Genomic DNA, 14,463 nt, shown 5'->3' with positions numbered 1-14,463 from the left:
GAATGTGGGTTGGGCGAAGTCTAGGATTACACCACTGCTGAATTTTTCTTTCCACACTTTAAATAGCCAGCACCTTTCGGTCCTGCCTTCGTGTCTCCCGTTGGCTCACACCCCGACAGCACCGTCCGCAAGGTAACACCTCTGCCCCTGTTTTCTTCTGCCCTGTTCCCCCCGCGCCCCCCACACCCACCCGCGTCTGCAGTGGATGAGAGGTCACGGTGCGCTTTCTGCCTGTTTAATAATTTTCTAGCGTGGAGGGGTCCTCCCAGTCCTTCCTTGTGGCTGCTGTCAAACGCCTGCCAGTGTTTCTTGCTCTTCTTCACGTCCCAAAGTGTTTTACAAGGGACTATGTAGGGGGAGGGGAGAGGTTGAAAGTGCTGCTTTGCCTTTTTTTTTTTTCCCTCTCCCCGAATGGGGGAGAGTGTCATTTACTGCCAGTGCCTTTTTCTGCTCTCCTGGCAAGGGACTTGCAGGCGGGAATGAATGGCAGCATTAGGCTGGGGCTGGGGGAGCTGTCTCTGTGGGGCACGAGCGGGCTTGAGGGCCGGTGCCATGCAGAGGAAGGTGGCCTCCTTGGCACGAGGTCCTCAGTGATCCTGGTTTTGGCATCAGGCATTGGTGGAGCTGCAGTCTTCACCCTTTGTCCTGAAGGGCTCGGCAGGCAGGAGGGCATCCTACCCATGAGGAGCAGCCTCAAACACCCCCTGGGCTTCCTAAAGGGCTGCAGCAGAGCTGGTGCCACCCATGCCACCTGTACCTGTCTCCTCACTCTGCTCTGACGCACCGGCTGTGCACCAGCAGTCATGCTATGCCTGGCTTTCCTGGGAGGAGAGGTGTCCTCTCTGAAGTTTTTGGGGGAAGGTGGGACAGTAGGAGAGGTGCCCACCTACTCTGTGCTGATCTTCTCTCAGCAGAGGTCTGTTTAGAGATGTGAGAAACTCTTGCGGTGCCAAAGCTTTCTGAGAGCGGTGCTGTGGGGAGCCTCTGCGGGCAATGGGCAGATGTTCGGAGGGGCAGACCCTGGAAGAGGAGAGTCATCCCAGGTGGCCATGGCATCCGATACCCTTTCTTTTCCTATAATTACAAGGATCCTGAAAAATCACCTTTTCTTTCAGCCTAATAGATTGCCAGCAACAGTTGCCACCACTGAGAGCAGAAACTTGCTTCCCTCTTATTTCAGTTTGTCCTCTTCCCTCATCTAAAACTTCTATATGTTTTGTGGCTTTCATTACATGGTCTGTAAAACCAGACCTTGGTAAGCAGCAACTGGGGAGATGAGAAACCCTTACGAAATATCTTGTTAAGTATTTGATCTTGCTCTCACCCCCCTCCAGCTCTAAGTCTGTTCCCAGTGGGAACAGTGGGAACTGCTGCAGTGGGAGCTCCAGCCTGGCTGAGCTGCTGGGTCTTCTGTGTAACACTGTGCTTGAAGGATGGGCTTCCAGAAGCCCAAGTTTTGAGTTGAGTCAGTTAAAAATAATGAAACTGATAGTGGCTTTTAAGGACTAATTTTGGACTAAGCAATGAAAGCCCATGCATGTTCTTAGTGTCTTGCTGTGAGCAGGAATTGGTTTAAGGAGCAAGAGAGGAACAGTTCAGCTTGTGTGTGTGCGAGTTCTCTCCCCGTCTTGCTTCCTGTAGCCCAAATTTCTGTCTTGTTGCATGGCTTGTGCTGAACGTAACAGAGGAAACTCCTTCTGAAGGTGGGATGGATTACAGAGTCCCTGGCGCCGTTAGCAATGGTGAAACAGTGCCTGCATACCCTGGCACGGAAAAGGAGAAAGAGGAGGAGGATCAGACTCTGGAGCGAGGGCAGTGGAACAACAAGCTGGAGTATGTCCTGTCTGTTGCTGGGGAGATCATTGGCCTGGGAAATGTCTGGCGCTTCCCCTACCTCTGCTACAAGAATGGTGGAGGTAAGTGCAGCCCTAGCCCTGGCCAGCCCCTGGGGCTCGTCACCAGCATCCCTCCGTGGTCCCTCCTACATCCATGACATCCGTGTCTGACCCTGCTCACCCCTGACAGCAGCTTCTCAGCAATGTCCAAGTCATGAGTCTGAAGAGAGGATGCCAACCTGCCAGCGTAGTGCTGCTATCTGGGCCACAAGCCGGGTTTGTTCTGACCTGGTGGGGTGTGGGTGACTGAGCGGTAATGCCTGGGTTTCTTGTGGCTGTAGCCATGTTTCTTTGAGGTGTGTGGAGCCCTGGTCCTGCTGGTGAGGTGGGTGGTCACCTGCAGCAAGAGGCAGGAGGAGCAGGGTAAGGGTTTGGCCCTCTGAATATTGTGACTCACTCCAGGCACCCTAAACAAATAAGAAGGTGGGTCCCAGAGGCATATCAGGGGGTGGTGTGGGAGGCCAAGGGGTACCACTGCCTTTACAGGCACTCTGAGGAGCTGCAGCATTTCCTGGAGTCTCAGGGAGCCTCCGAGGAGGGGCTCTTGACCACAGGTCCTGGTCTGGTGTCTGACCATGGAGGGATGTCCCCCAAGTGCTGGAGTCAGGTGGCAGGGACAGGGAAGAGTCGGTGCAGAAGCACAGCATTTCTCCTGTGCCCCACGGTGCCCCTCCCCAGCATCTGCTGGAGCTGTGAGGGTGTGGGAGAGGGGACCCCTGCCTCTGAGCCACATGGCAGGGCTGTGAGGTGTGCAGATGGACGTGCTCAATGGAGTGAGAGGGAGCAGGGCATTGCTGTTACCGGTGAGGTGCCAGCACCGATGGCACTTCGGTGCTGCTCAGGCTGTGCTCGGCAGTGACTGGTGGCTGATCCCCCACGAGGCTGGCCTTCCCCACAGCTTGGTGGTGGAGCTGGGCTCGCTTTTGCAGGTGGAGGGGAGCTGTGGGCTTTTACAAGTGTTGGTGCCTGCTTCTAGTTTGTGTCTGCCTTTTAAGGGAGAAAATTGTTTAAAAAACTGAAAGCCCAAAGCTTTTCTCAGGTTTGGCTCAGTGGCACGTGGAGAGAGGGAGTGGCTCTCCGTGTCTGCTGATTAATTGCTAATTGTGCTCTCCGGAAGGGCAGGGGAGAGGGGAAATGGCACTAGGCTGGCAGTTGGCAGGGAGCGAGCACTGGGGACCTGAGGCTGAAGTCCCAAGCTTGAGCTTGGGGTAGTCTCATGGGCCTCACTTAAACTGCTTTCATCCCAGTGGCATAAAAGAGGATTAATCACTGTTTAGCTACTTTCATGCCATGCTTTGTTCAGCACTTGTTTCTTTTCACCAGGTGGTTGGGCACTTTCTTCCCCTGTTGAAAAAGGAGGATTTTTCATATTTTCTTTTTCTACGGGGAACGTTTCTTGGCTGCTTGCTGAGTCATGTCTGTTCCCGCTGCTGCACCCTTCCCGGGTGCCATCCCATCATGGGGAGCAGGACTGGAGACCCTGTCCTGGCACCCCTTGCCTTAGGTGCCAGGGGAAACCTCAGGGAGGGATCTGGGGAAAGGGGAGCTGCTGTGTGTAGATGGACAGCAGGGGCAAGACACAAAGGGATTTGTCACCTTTTCCCCCGCCGTCCCGAGAAATGGGGCTGAAGCAAAGCCCAATGAAGCGGCAGAGACCATGAGAAGTTTGAAGTCTCAGGCAAACTTTTAATCTCCAACTCCCTTCCCATGTGGTTAGAGAAAGGATGGCGCGTAAGACTCATGAAGAGAGGAAAGCGTTTCCCATGTGGCTTCTCCTGGGGCAGGGCGGTACAACGAGGCTGGGGGGGGGATGAGAGGCTCCCTCCTGCCTCGTGGAGCCCGGCCTACCCTGGCTGGTGCTGTATCAAATCCCTTGCAATGCCTCAAGATTAATTTTAAAAGCCGCCAGAGGTTTTGTCCTGTAGTCCTTTGGGGAGGCTGGTCCAGGCACTTGCTTCTCTGGTACTTCAATAAAGGTAATTCCAATTTCCATCTCCAGGTCAATTGTGGCCAGCCTGCAGCCATTAGCTCTTGTGCCGGTGTTACCATCTGGCTGAAATAGAGTCATCCAGCAGGGCAGAGCTTTCTCCCCCAGCTGAAATGTGTTTAGGCAGTGGCGATAACCACTCTCAGCTCTTGCTTTGCTTACTTAAATATCAGGCTCTTCACAAAAAAGGTATCTGCAAAATCTGAGTTATGCGAAGAGGGGCAGCCAGTCACTTTTCCTTTGTTTAGGGATATTTCTACATAACAAAGCAAGAGGAGTCCCTTGCGTATTTAGCACTCAGTGTGTGGTACCAAGGCCCTACATAGTGTAGGGGGAAAAAAAAGCAAAATGTTTTTCTGCTCTTGCTTTTGCCTCCTGTGGCGGGGTCAGGCTGGCTGTGCCGATTGGGAAATACCGGGGAAGCCTGTCTGGTGGTGTAGCTGCTGGTGCCGCACCCCCTCCCCAGCGTTCCCCAAACCGGCCAGTCCCAAGGGCCCACCTCCGCTGCCGCCATCCCTGCACACCAGAGTCATTGGTGCAGGGCAGCTCTGCTGGGCACCTCTCCTCAGCTTTTCCTCCTTGTAGACCCTGCCTGAAAGCTGTCCTGCCTGCTTCCCTTTCTGCCTGCACAGGCAAGCAGCAGCCCTCTGCCAGCTGAAATGAGATGGGGAGTAGTGGTAGGGCTGGGGTCAAGGTCATCCCACCCTGCCTGCCCCCCCACCTGGGGGGTGAGGGGAGAGGGACGGATCACAGCCCTTGGCCCAATCATGTCTCTGCAAATCTCTCCTTCACCCCACCGTAACTCTGGATTATTTCACAGCCTGCATGTCAGGACCCTCCGGTTAGGCTTCCAAAGAGTGAAACCTGCCTAACACCTGAGAAAACCGGAGGTGCTGAGGAAGGTGACAGGCCAGACTATAGGCTGCAAATAAGGGAAACACAGGCTGGAGAGCCTGACTTGCCACCTCAGAGGCCTCCCCTGGGATCCCCTGGCTGCAGTTTAGTTAAATACAAACTTCTATATCAGAATAATCCCTCTTGGGCATAGACTCCACTTTTATGATAATATGATTGCACACAAGCTGGGAATTGAGGGGATAGTGTTGATAAAATCGTTTCCCCTGCCCTTTGCCTTCAACTTCTGTTTGCTGGTAGATGTACAACATGTGGGCAGATGCTTGTTGTTCCCCTGGGGCTGCTAGGTATCAGCATCCCTTCAGCTGCTGTTTGCCCCCAGGGAGCTGCCAAGATGTTCTCCCTGTCTAATTTTTGATTGTTTTTTTTTTTTTACAAGAAGGGGAGCGCTGTGGCTCTGTACCCCGCTGGGATGAGTGTGGGGTAGGACTTCTGGCCAGTCCCTAAAGTCCCCTTTCCCTTTCCCTGCCCCTGCATGCTAGCTAAGCCTCTTAAACTCAAAACCCAAGAGATTTCATTACTTGTGCACCGGGATTGTTCTTTCCCGTACACCCCCACTGCCCTGACCGCAGAGCCAGTTAGCATCTCACTGGCACAGAAAAGGCCTATGCAGAGAAAACGTGGTTAGTGGCTCGCTGGGTTGCCACCTCCAGCCCTGCGTGCCACTCTGAGCCTGCTGCAGCCCAGCTGCTGCTCTCTGTTCAGGGTGACCCCTTTCCATGCCAGCTCCCATCCTGCCACATGTCCCTGCCTTTGCAGCAGGGCTTGAGCCGCTTTGGTGGTACGTGAGTGCAGCGGGGAGCGCGGACCTTCTTGCAGGGCTGTCTCTCGTGCTCTGCAGAGTAAAAGCCATTATTGCATTTAACATTAGCCTGGGGTAATCAAAAGCCTGATGCATTTTATCTCTCCCTGCCTGGTTTCATAACAGGGCTTGAACAGGAGAGCAGCCCTGGCTGCTGGTGTGAGGTACATACTTTCCTGCACTATTTTCTTTTTGTTTGCGTGTCTGCTGCTTTTCAGTGAGCAAATGATTGAGCAAACCCACAGATTGGGTGAAGGTGTCAGTCTCTGTGTTCTCCTCAGTGCCTTGGTGTTGTCATCCATGGGCTTGTCAGCTTACTCAGTCAGAATAATGTGAAAAGAGTCACCAACTTGATTAAAAGTCACAATGGTTTTACAGCAGGGTGTTCTCCTGTATTTCTACACAGCTATTGAGAACTTGTTTCACTCTTTCCTGCACAAAAATCAGGCCTAGAAACTTTCTTTTCCTCTCTCTTTTCTATATGTTGAGTTTCATGCAATCATGTCACTCTGGGAGATGAAACGTGAGGAAAATCCCTTTTTCCTGGCATTCCATCCGTGGTCTTCCCACCCCCACAGACCCCATCCCTCCCAGACTGTCCCCCCAGGAGGGACCTGCCCAGTGCCAGGTTGGAGATGGCCAAGCTACCCCATGGGGCTTATTTTTCCTCTCTGCTGCTTGAATCTGCCAGGTGCCTTCTTCATCCCCTACCTCATCTTCCTTTTCACCTGCGGGATCCCTGTCTTTTTCCTGGAGACGGCGCTGGGGCAGTACACCAGCCAGGGAGGGGTGACAGCCTGGCGCAGGATCTGTCCTCTCTTTGAAGGTGAGTGGGGTGAGTCTGGGAGGACATGATGAGGCAGGGGGACTGCAGGGCCCCGGGGGGACAAGTGCTGATCCCTCTCGCCATGGCCTGGATCGTTATGTACCTCCATGCATCTGCTGCCCACCCCTTGGTTTCCCAGCCTGGGAGGGCCACCAGCTCCCTCCTTTCCAAAATCATGCTGGAAAAATTGATCACCTTTCTCACCAAACTGTTCCCATTGTTATGTTGCATCCTGATTTCCTTCTTCATGGCCACGGCTCTGGCCAGGAGCTTTGCGCCCAATCAAGATTTTCCTTCAAGAGCTAAATGATGAAAATGCTTCTGGCAGTTATAAGGAACCTAAAACATACTACTATTTTTTTTTTAAGTCAATGCTATGTCATTTTTTTCTGAGTTTGCAGATGGCTTAAGACCTTAGTGGTGAAAGGTGTCAGCTGTCTTAATAAATAGTTAGCAGTTGGATTCACTTCTAGCATTGTTTCAGCACAGTCATCCAGCCTCAAGCCACCTTCCGTGATTTCTCTGAAAGTCTCTGTTGCTTCTTCCCCATGTACCAAAACCTTCAGATGCTCCTCCAGCACCTCCTAGAGAAGCTGTGTGGTGTTAATACAAAGGTGAAAAGGGATGAGAGAACAAAATAAAGTGAATTTTCATAGCCTCCTTTTGGGTGGCTTTCCAACCATAACCTGTCCACCCGCTGCCCAGACTCCCTCCCATTGCCACGCTTTCACGAGGGAAGGCTGGGGTGGGGTGGCAGGAAGAGGGGCTCCCCAAGGCCTCTGCTTGGACCCTGACTGATGTGGCCCGGTGGGCTTTGGGGAGGAGATGATGGCTCTGGCAGGCCCCCCCAGTGGCATTCATCCAGCAGCGCGGTCAAAATGCAGAGCAGCAGATGAAAACATTGGGTGAGCACTTCCCAAGGGGAGCCCTGTTCCTGGTCCCTGGTGTGTGGGTCACCTGCCTTCGGGGCTCACTTTCTGCAGGAATTGGCTACGCCTCACAGGTCATCGTTGTGCTGCTGAACTTCTACTACATCATTGTCCTGGCCTGGGCCTTGTTTTATCTCTTCAGTTCATTCACCATTGACCTCCCGTGGGGAAGCTGTGACCACGAGTGGAACACAGGTGGGTGTGGAGTCCCCTCCTAATCCTCCACCAGATCCTGGCTGCGGGAAACCTGCTGCTGTCCAGGGCCAAAGCCCAGGAAATTGGCTTGCCCCTGCGTAGGTGGGACCAGTGGTCATAGGGTTGGGGAGTGCCAGGTCACTGAAGTGCTGCTGGCACTTTTGGGGAGGAAGCTCAGTTGATCTGTGTCTTTGCTAGAGAGCACCAGTGCTGGCACTGCCTAACCACTTGCAGCAGCTGTGGTCCCCCATGCAGTGGGGGACTCCCTGGTGGCTCCTGCTCTGGGGTCCAGCCACCATGGACACCTTCCTTCTTGGCATCTTCCAGTCATCCTGTGCTGTGTGTTAGCCATAGGCCCAGTGCTGGTCAGGACTGTTCACCAAGCCCACTGGAAGGAAAAACTAAATGCTATTGTCTTAATTATCCTAGGTTTCTTGCCAGTCTTATCCTGGAGGGAGCTCCTCTTGTGCATCTTTGGGACTATACAAAATTTGTCTCAGAGTCAGTGTCAATGAACTTAACACTGTGGAGGGAAAGGGAGGGATTTTTCAGATCCTCTGGTACTCCAACCACTCCTACTTATGCTCCCTCTCTCCCTGGGCCTCTCCTGCAGGGAACTGTATGGAGCTCCAGAAGGCAAATTCGACACTCAACGTGACCAGCGAAAACGCCACCTCCCCTGTCATTGAGTTCTGGGAGTAAGTAAAGGATGGGCCTGTGCCTCCCCTTCCCTCCGTGACATACCTTCCCTGGGCAAGGAACAAACCTTGCAGTGGCACGTCCTATTAACCCATCCTTGCCAGAAGAGGAGGCAAGAGAGGAAGCTGGGCAGGTCAGAGTGAAGGCTCTCAGGGGCAGCACCATCAGTCAAGGGTAACATTGCTGGGCTCATGGTGTTTGTCTGGATCTGTGCTGGCATGCATCATGCCTCAGAGCCATCTGACTTCGCCCTTCTCTGATGCTGTATTCCTGTCCCTCTGGACCTTTTGGGCTTCTCGGTCTTACTGACCTCAGTGATGGCTACCTGACTGTGCAAGACCTTACTTCACCAATGCTTTGCCTCCTCTTGTCCTTGATATTTCATTTATTGTCCTTTTTCTCCCTTATTCTCCCTCTGCTGTTGCACTCTCCCTTTCTCCATTTGTGCCGCTCCTCTTCCTCCCTCTTTCCTTGTTCTTCATTTCCATCTGAGAACTTCCTTATACAGTTATTTCTTCCTGCAGTGTAGGTGAATTGGCTGCATGTTCCCCATCCTGAAGCTTTGGTTCAGACTTACCCAGGGTGCAAACCTCAATAAAATTAGTGGCACTCCCTCAGGATATAGTGGCCATTATCCTATGGTTCGGATTACAGTTTATGTATCTACTGGATTATCCATTGCTCTTGTTCTATTTGGAGTATTCTGTCCTATGTTGTCCTTGACCTACCTGGTGGCTGCATCCAGCGTAACTGTGCTGAGGACACGGGTGCCAAGACTATAGGTGGGAGTGGGGTGAGATCTGTGGTGACCCACAAAGCAGCAGCTCTGCAATGGATTTTTGTCTGCATGTTTTGCAAGATGTAGCATGTTCAGCTGTTGAAGAGGAGACTGTAAAGCCCTGTGATAGACTTCAGGAGTCCATGCTGGTAATGCAGGAGGTGATCTCTTTCCTTTGAATCCATGCTACTGTGTGATACCAGCGTGTTCCCAGGAGGTTCTGGCATGGTGGGTGGTGACTTCTGTATGTGGGCTAGTCTTGATCTTAAAAATAAAGACGTGATGTTTTCACTTTAGAGTGACTAATATGCAAGCTATCCTGAGATGCTCACCAAAATCAAAATGAAATGCTAGGGTCAGCTTACTTCATGCTGAAATTTGTTCCCTCATTTTCATTGTTTTTTCCCCTTGTGTTAGTTACCCTGAGGTACAGAGTAGCTTTATTTCTGGCATGAAGGCATAGGCCTGTTGGCTTGGGATCTCTGATGATCCTCAGCATCTCCTGGGAGAACAGGCCCAGTTAAGCACTGAGCCATGGCTAATAGACTGTGCAAGTAACTTCTCTGCTGCCACCGTGAATTTCACTTGTGTGTTTAGATGTATAGAGGGCTCTGCCCTCGCTGCCCTCAGCAGGGCTGCTGGGCACTGTCAGCGTGGAGCGCACAGCACCTCCCAGGGCACTCCCAGGTCAGTACAGGGATGCTATTTTTAAACTTTAAAGTTTTTAAATTTTCTTTGTTGCCTGTATGTTCCCTGAGTCTGCACTCCCCCTCTGTCTGCTGCTCACATGTGATTAAATGGTAGCCTGCCTTAGACTGCTTTTCCTGAGGCTGGCTGCTGGAAAAATTGATGTTCCCATCACTGCTGTGACCATCCCTGAGTTACTCAGGAATAAGCGCACAGGACTGGAAATTTCCACTCTCTGTTGCTTCTGATGCAGTGTCTGTTCCTGCCCTCCTTGGCAGGGGGAGGTAGGAGGCCTCTATTTCCTCAAGAAGCACTGACCTGCCAGCAGGCTGATGGCATGCTTCCGAGGCCTCTTCTGGCTGCAGTACAGTGCCCAGTTAGGTATGGTCCGCTGGCACCCTTTCCCCACTGGTTAGAGAGTCCACATTCTTAGAAGCAGGTAAAGAGCAACACGCCGAAACATATCTGGCAGGACACTATCATTTTTTCGACCCCTCTCTCATCCTCTCAATCTGCTGCGAGGTTGTGGGGCAGGAAAGGAGGCAGTGTGTCTTAGGCTGCGGTTCTCCAGGAGCATGACGCTTGTTTTGGGATAATATCTGTCTTTTGCTGCAGGGTTGGCATTGCTGCTGGACTCCAGGGCAGTGCATGTCCCTCTCTGCCTGTCTCAGGCTTGGGGTTTAGGGACTGCACCATGTGTTTCACACTCAGATCTGTCTGTGCATTGTAGGAGATGGAGGAGGCTGAGTCCTTACTTCTTGTAAGTGATGAGGAAGATTTGGCCTACACATGACATGGAAAGTTGCTGTATGGCTAGGGTGAGACCATAAGACCTTAGCTGAACCTAGGTCCATCTAGCCCAGGATCCTATCTCCACACTGGCTGGAAAAGGATGCCCAAGGTGGCCTCTTCTGACTGTGCAACAGGGATTATTGTGGTCTTGGCTGGGTCTTGGTTATGGTATGGGGTGCTGTGCTGCTCTGGGTTCTGAGTTGAAATATGTAGCTGATTCTAAAGACACAAGTGCGTTGTGGAGAAGGGGTTGGACAGCATTTCTTGGGTGGTCCTGATGGACCACTGGTAAGTGCTATGTATCTTTCACTTTGAGGTTTGAAGCACATCAGAAATGTAGATGAACTTTGTAATGTGCATGAAAAAGGCCTGGGCAGAGCTTGTGTGTGCAAAGTGCTGCAAGCTCTTGCAGAAAGAGAGCTCTTACCCTATAGGACAAGACAGATGAAGCGTGGGAGGAGGACAGAAGAACAGGCCAGCACTGGAGTAAGCGTAGAAGCAAGTGCCCATGTGTGGTCCACCAGGCTGGTAGTACTTTTAAGGAGGGAGCACTGCTTGATTCCTCTGAGGCTTGCAGCTCAGAGCTGGGCCTTCTTAGTAAGACAGTTCTTCTCCTCAAATCCATCAGGTGGTGTAGAGGTACGGTGAGAACCAGCGTGGTGTTAGGAACATTAGTGGCCAACATCAGTGACACTTGGATGTTCCTTTGCTTCCCCCAAATGCAGGAGGAGAGTGCTAAAGATTTCTGATGGCATCCAGCACCTGGGCAGCCTGCGCTGGGAGCTGGCTCTGTGTCTCTTGCTGGCGTGGATCATCTGTTACTTCTGCATTTGGAAAGGGGTCAAGTCCACAGGCAAGGTGAGTCCTTGGTTGAGATCAAGCCTCTTCCCTTGATCACAGCTGAAGCGCTTGATCTACTCACCTTTTGGACATTCAGAGAGGTCCTAGGGATCCCCTGGGAACCACCCTCTGAATAAGCTGGCAGGAGCCTGTGGGGCTCAACTTGCAGCAGGAGTGTGAGCCAGGCTCTGTGTTTTGGGTAGGAAAGGATGGGAGTGCTGAGACATCTCAGAGTATTAACTTCCAAGATGTATATCCCCATCTGGTCCCTCTCCATCCACAGGCCCAGGAGACCCTGCAGTTGTCCTATTTATGGGGTGGTGGCATGTTCCCTTCCCTCCCACCACAGTGTGAGCAAGCAGCATGTTTTTGCCTCTGCTGGCAAGTGCAGCTGGAAAATCTTCAGATTCATTAGATAGTAACAAAGGTAACTCTGAAGGCCTCAAAGCCCTCTCTGCCTCATCACCATGGGGATCTCTTTTTCTTTTTGTTTGTCCCAACTCTTCCTACAGTTGCTCATATTCCCCAGCAATAAAGGTGTCTTTTTTTCCCCCCACACTAGTCACCACAGAGGTATTTCTTTGAATGCTTCTGGGAAGGGTTGATGTGACTGTCCAGCTCCATCCCATGCTCCCCCTGTCGCAGAGTGTGCCACTGTCATTGGCACTGACCCCATTACTTAGTTTCTGCTACTGCCTCCTGACACATTCCCAGCCAGCTTTGTCTGGAGCCAACAAGAACAGATGGAAATGAAAAGGTTCAGTATGTTATCTAAATGGTGTCTTCTCTGCATGCTTTGAACAAGATATCACGTGTGATGGGGTGTAAATTTTAGGTGCATCCGTTTCCATCAAGTTGATGGCATGGATGTTAGCAGTTTCTCCTGCTCCCAGAATGGTCTGGGATTATGAAACATGACAGGGAAATCAAGCAGCTTGCAGAGATGATGTTTTCTGGTTTCCATGGAGTAAAATTAGGAAAAAAGAGCAACTGCTTGCTATGGTGGCCTGGTAAAAGATAGCAGAGGCAGTCTAATAACAGAAAATACGATACTAAGATACAGCAAACATAGTGTGGGAAGTGCTGAGAACAAATTCAATCTATTTTAGATACAAGTTCTAGGTTAAATGCAAGGGCTTTTTAGCAAAAAGGACTAGAAATGGTGAGATCTTCTTGAAAACAGAAACCTCCTTTCAGTGAAGCAACAGTGTCCATAGGTTTATCAACCCTCCACATATTCAATAAACCAGATAAAATGATGGCTGCAGGAGTGCAGTCCTACTGGGGAAGAGATATACCTTAGTTCTGGGGATTTGCCTGTGGAGGGGCAAACGCCAGTTGCTGAAATCTCCCTACTCAGAACGGCAGCAGCAGTTTGTGTCCTCTGACGTGGGGACTGCCTGTCCCCGAGGAGCGCTTGCAGATGCAAGAGGTTGTCACAGATGGAACCACTTTGCTGAGGCATGTGGATCAGATTCAAATAAAACCCTGGATGTTGTTGACCAGCATGTGACAGAATGATCACACTGATCTCGGCAAGGTTCCTAGTGATGTAGTTAGTGCTAACAATGCCCGAGAAATAAAAAGATTGGGTCTGAGCCAAGCACTGAGCAATATCTCATTGAATCCAGATGTTTCTTTTGTTAGATAGAAGTTTGGCACTCTTAATCCAGCAAAACATTCTCCAAATTCAGGCCTCTGGTCTCAGTGCAGATGTGAGAGACCGTTGAATGAAAAACTTAACATGCTAGTTCATGCAGGCTGTAAAGCACATAGGACGTTATCAAAATGTGAATCCAAATCATACGCCAAACAACTACCAGTTTGTATTCTGAGCTCCTAAAAGTCACGTTATTTAGAGATCCAGCCAAGACAGTACAACCTGGCATCCTGGAAGAACATGCACTAGGGTTCAAAGGCAATGGGTTGTTCTTGAATTTGTTTGGGCTTTTTTTTGGTTTTTTTTTTTTTTGTGCTTCATGAGCTGGGAAAGATTAGACTTGCATCCTGTCATTTCCTGAAGGAAGAATTTGGTTGTGTGGTAAATACAGGGATGATGTAAAACTCACAGGACCTGCAGATTTGATTAACTGTCACTGAAAAGCTCTAAATCAGAGACTCCTTGAAAATTCAAGAATTGAATGATGGTGCTTGCCTGTGTTGAAGGATGCTGCCCCTGGGTTCTTTCAACATTCAGGATGCAGATTCAGAGGGACAGGGATGGATCTGCTCACACAGACATCTCAGGCAATCATAAGCCCAGGCAAAGAGGTGTTTTTCACCAACCTCTGTGGCATTACCCAAGACTGCAGTGATATATCGAGCAGGGCACATGAAACACATAGAAAACCTGGAGCTGCAGACAGAGATGATAATCTAGTAGTGTGTTTTTACAAGGATGGGATATCTCTCAAATCCTTCTGTCCTTCCCCATTACAAAACTCAGTCAGCGAAGAGTGCGTATCTTGGCTTAGAGGACTCACATCGCAATGTCAGATGCTTTGGACAGTTGCTTTGTTCAGATTGTGTACATCAGAGTGGATCCAGAAAAAGATATCTTTTTGAGTCACTACTCAGATTGTAAAGATTACACCAGGGCAGAGTGAAAGTGGTCATACTGTCCAAGGAAATCATATGCTTGTTCTTACTAGGACCTCCTGTAACGCAGAAACTGCTACAGCTGTGGCAGAGCCTGGGATCCCTGCTCGGGGATGGTGGGCTTTAGGTGGATTTTGAAACAACTCATTCAGGATGCATGGGCAGGTGTGAGAAATAGATCATTTCACATCATTACACTTTGCAGTTCCTCCAGAGATTGAGCTTTAGCTCTGTGGTGCGTAACTGCCAAAGCTGAGAAAAGAAGTGTAGGGTAGCATTCAAGCGAAGTGTGCCGATGAGAATCTTCACTCAGCTCGTCCACACAGGAAAAAACCTGAAGAAATGTTTCTTTTTTGGCCTAGCATGATACAACAGACTGAACAACTATTTTTCAAGGTGTTCAATAAATCTTGAAAGTGCAGGAGTAATGCAAAGGGATTAATGACACTGCCTGAATTGCTCTGGAGGCTGTGTGAGCCCTTGATAACAGTTTGTTTGTATGGGGAAAAACAAGCTACAA

The 14,463-nt window shown here is 50.6% G+C and overlaps 1 protein-coding gene across 10 annotated transcripts in view; it reads left to right on the top strand.

Annotated features, from left to right (window-relative positions):
* SLC6A13 (solute carrier family 6 member 13) overlaps positions 1-14,463 on the top strand; it is a 33,932-nt gene that overhangs the window by 480 nt on the left and 18,989 nt on the right. For 5 of the 10 annotated variants that reach the window (XM_064458141.1, XM_064458156.1, XM_064458150.1 and 2 more), the window contains exons 2-7: positions 67-132; positions 1,686-1,916; positions 6,291-6,425; positions 7,409-7,549; positions 8,163-8,247; positions 11,231-11,363. In XM_064458141.1, coding sequence (XP_064314211.1) covers positions 67-132; positions 1,686-1,916; positions 6,291-6,425; positions 7,409-7,549; positions 8,163-8,247; positions 11,231-11,363 — 791 coding nt within the window. Of the gene's footprint in view, positions 1-43; positions 133-1,641; positions 1,917-6,290; positions 6,426-7,408; positions 7,550-8,162; positions 8,248-11,230; positions 11,364-14,463 lie in introns of those variants that run through there. The other 5 variants (XM_064458146.1, XM_064458169.1, XM_064458175.1 and 2 more) reach the window with 5 other exon arrangements.

Source organism: Phalacrocorax carbo, chromosome 1 (genome assembly GCF_963921805.1).
Source record: "Phalacrocorax carbo chromosome 1, bPhaCar2.1, whole genome shotgun sequence".
In the NCBI taxonomy this organism is placed as follows: domain Eukaryota; kingdom Metazoa; phylum Chordata; class Aves; order Suliformes; family Phalacrocoracidae; genus Phalacrocorax; species Phalacrocorax carbo.
The sequence above is the reverse complement of the archived record's forward strand: the minus strand, read 5'-3'. Positions and strand labels throughout refer to the sequence as shown.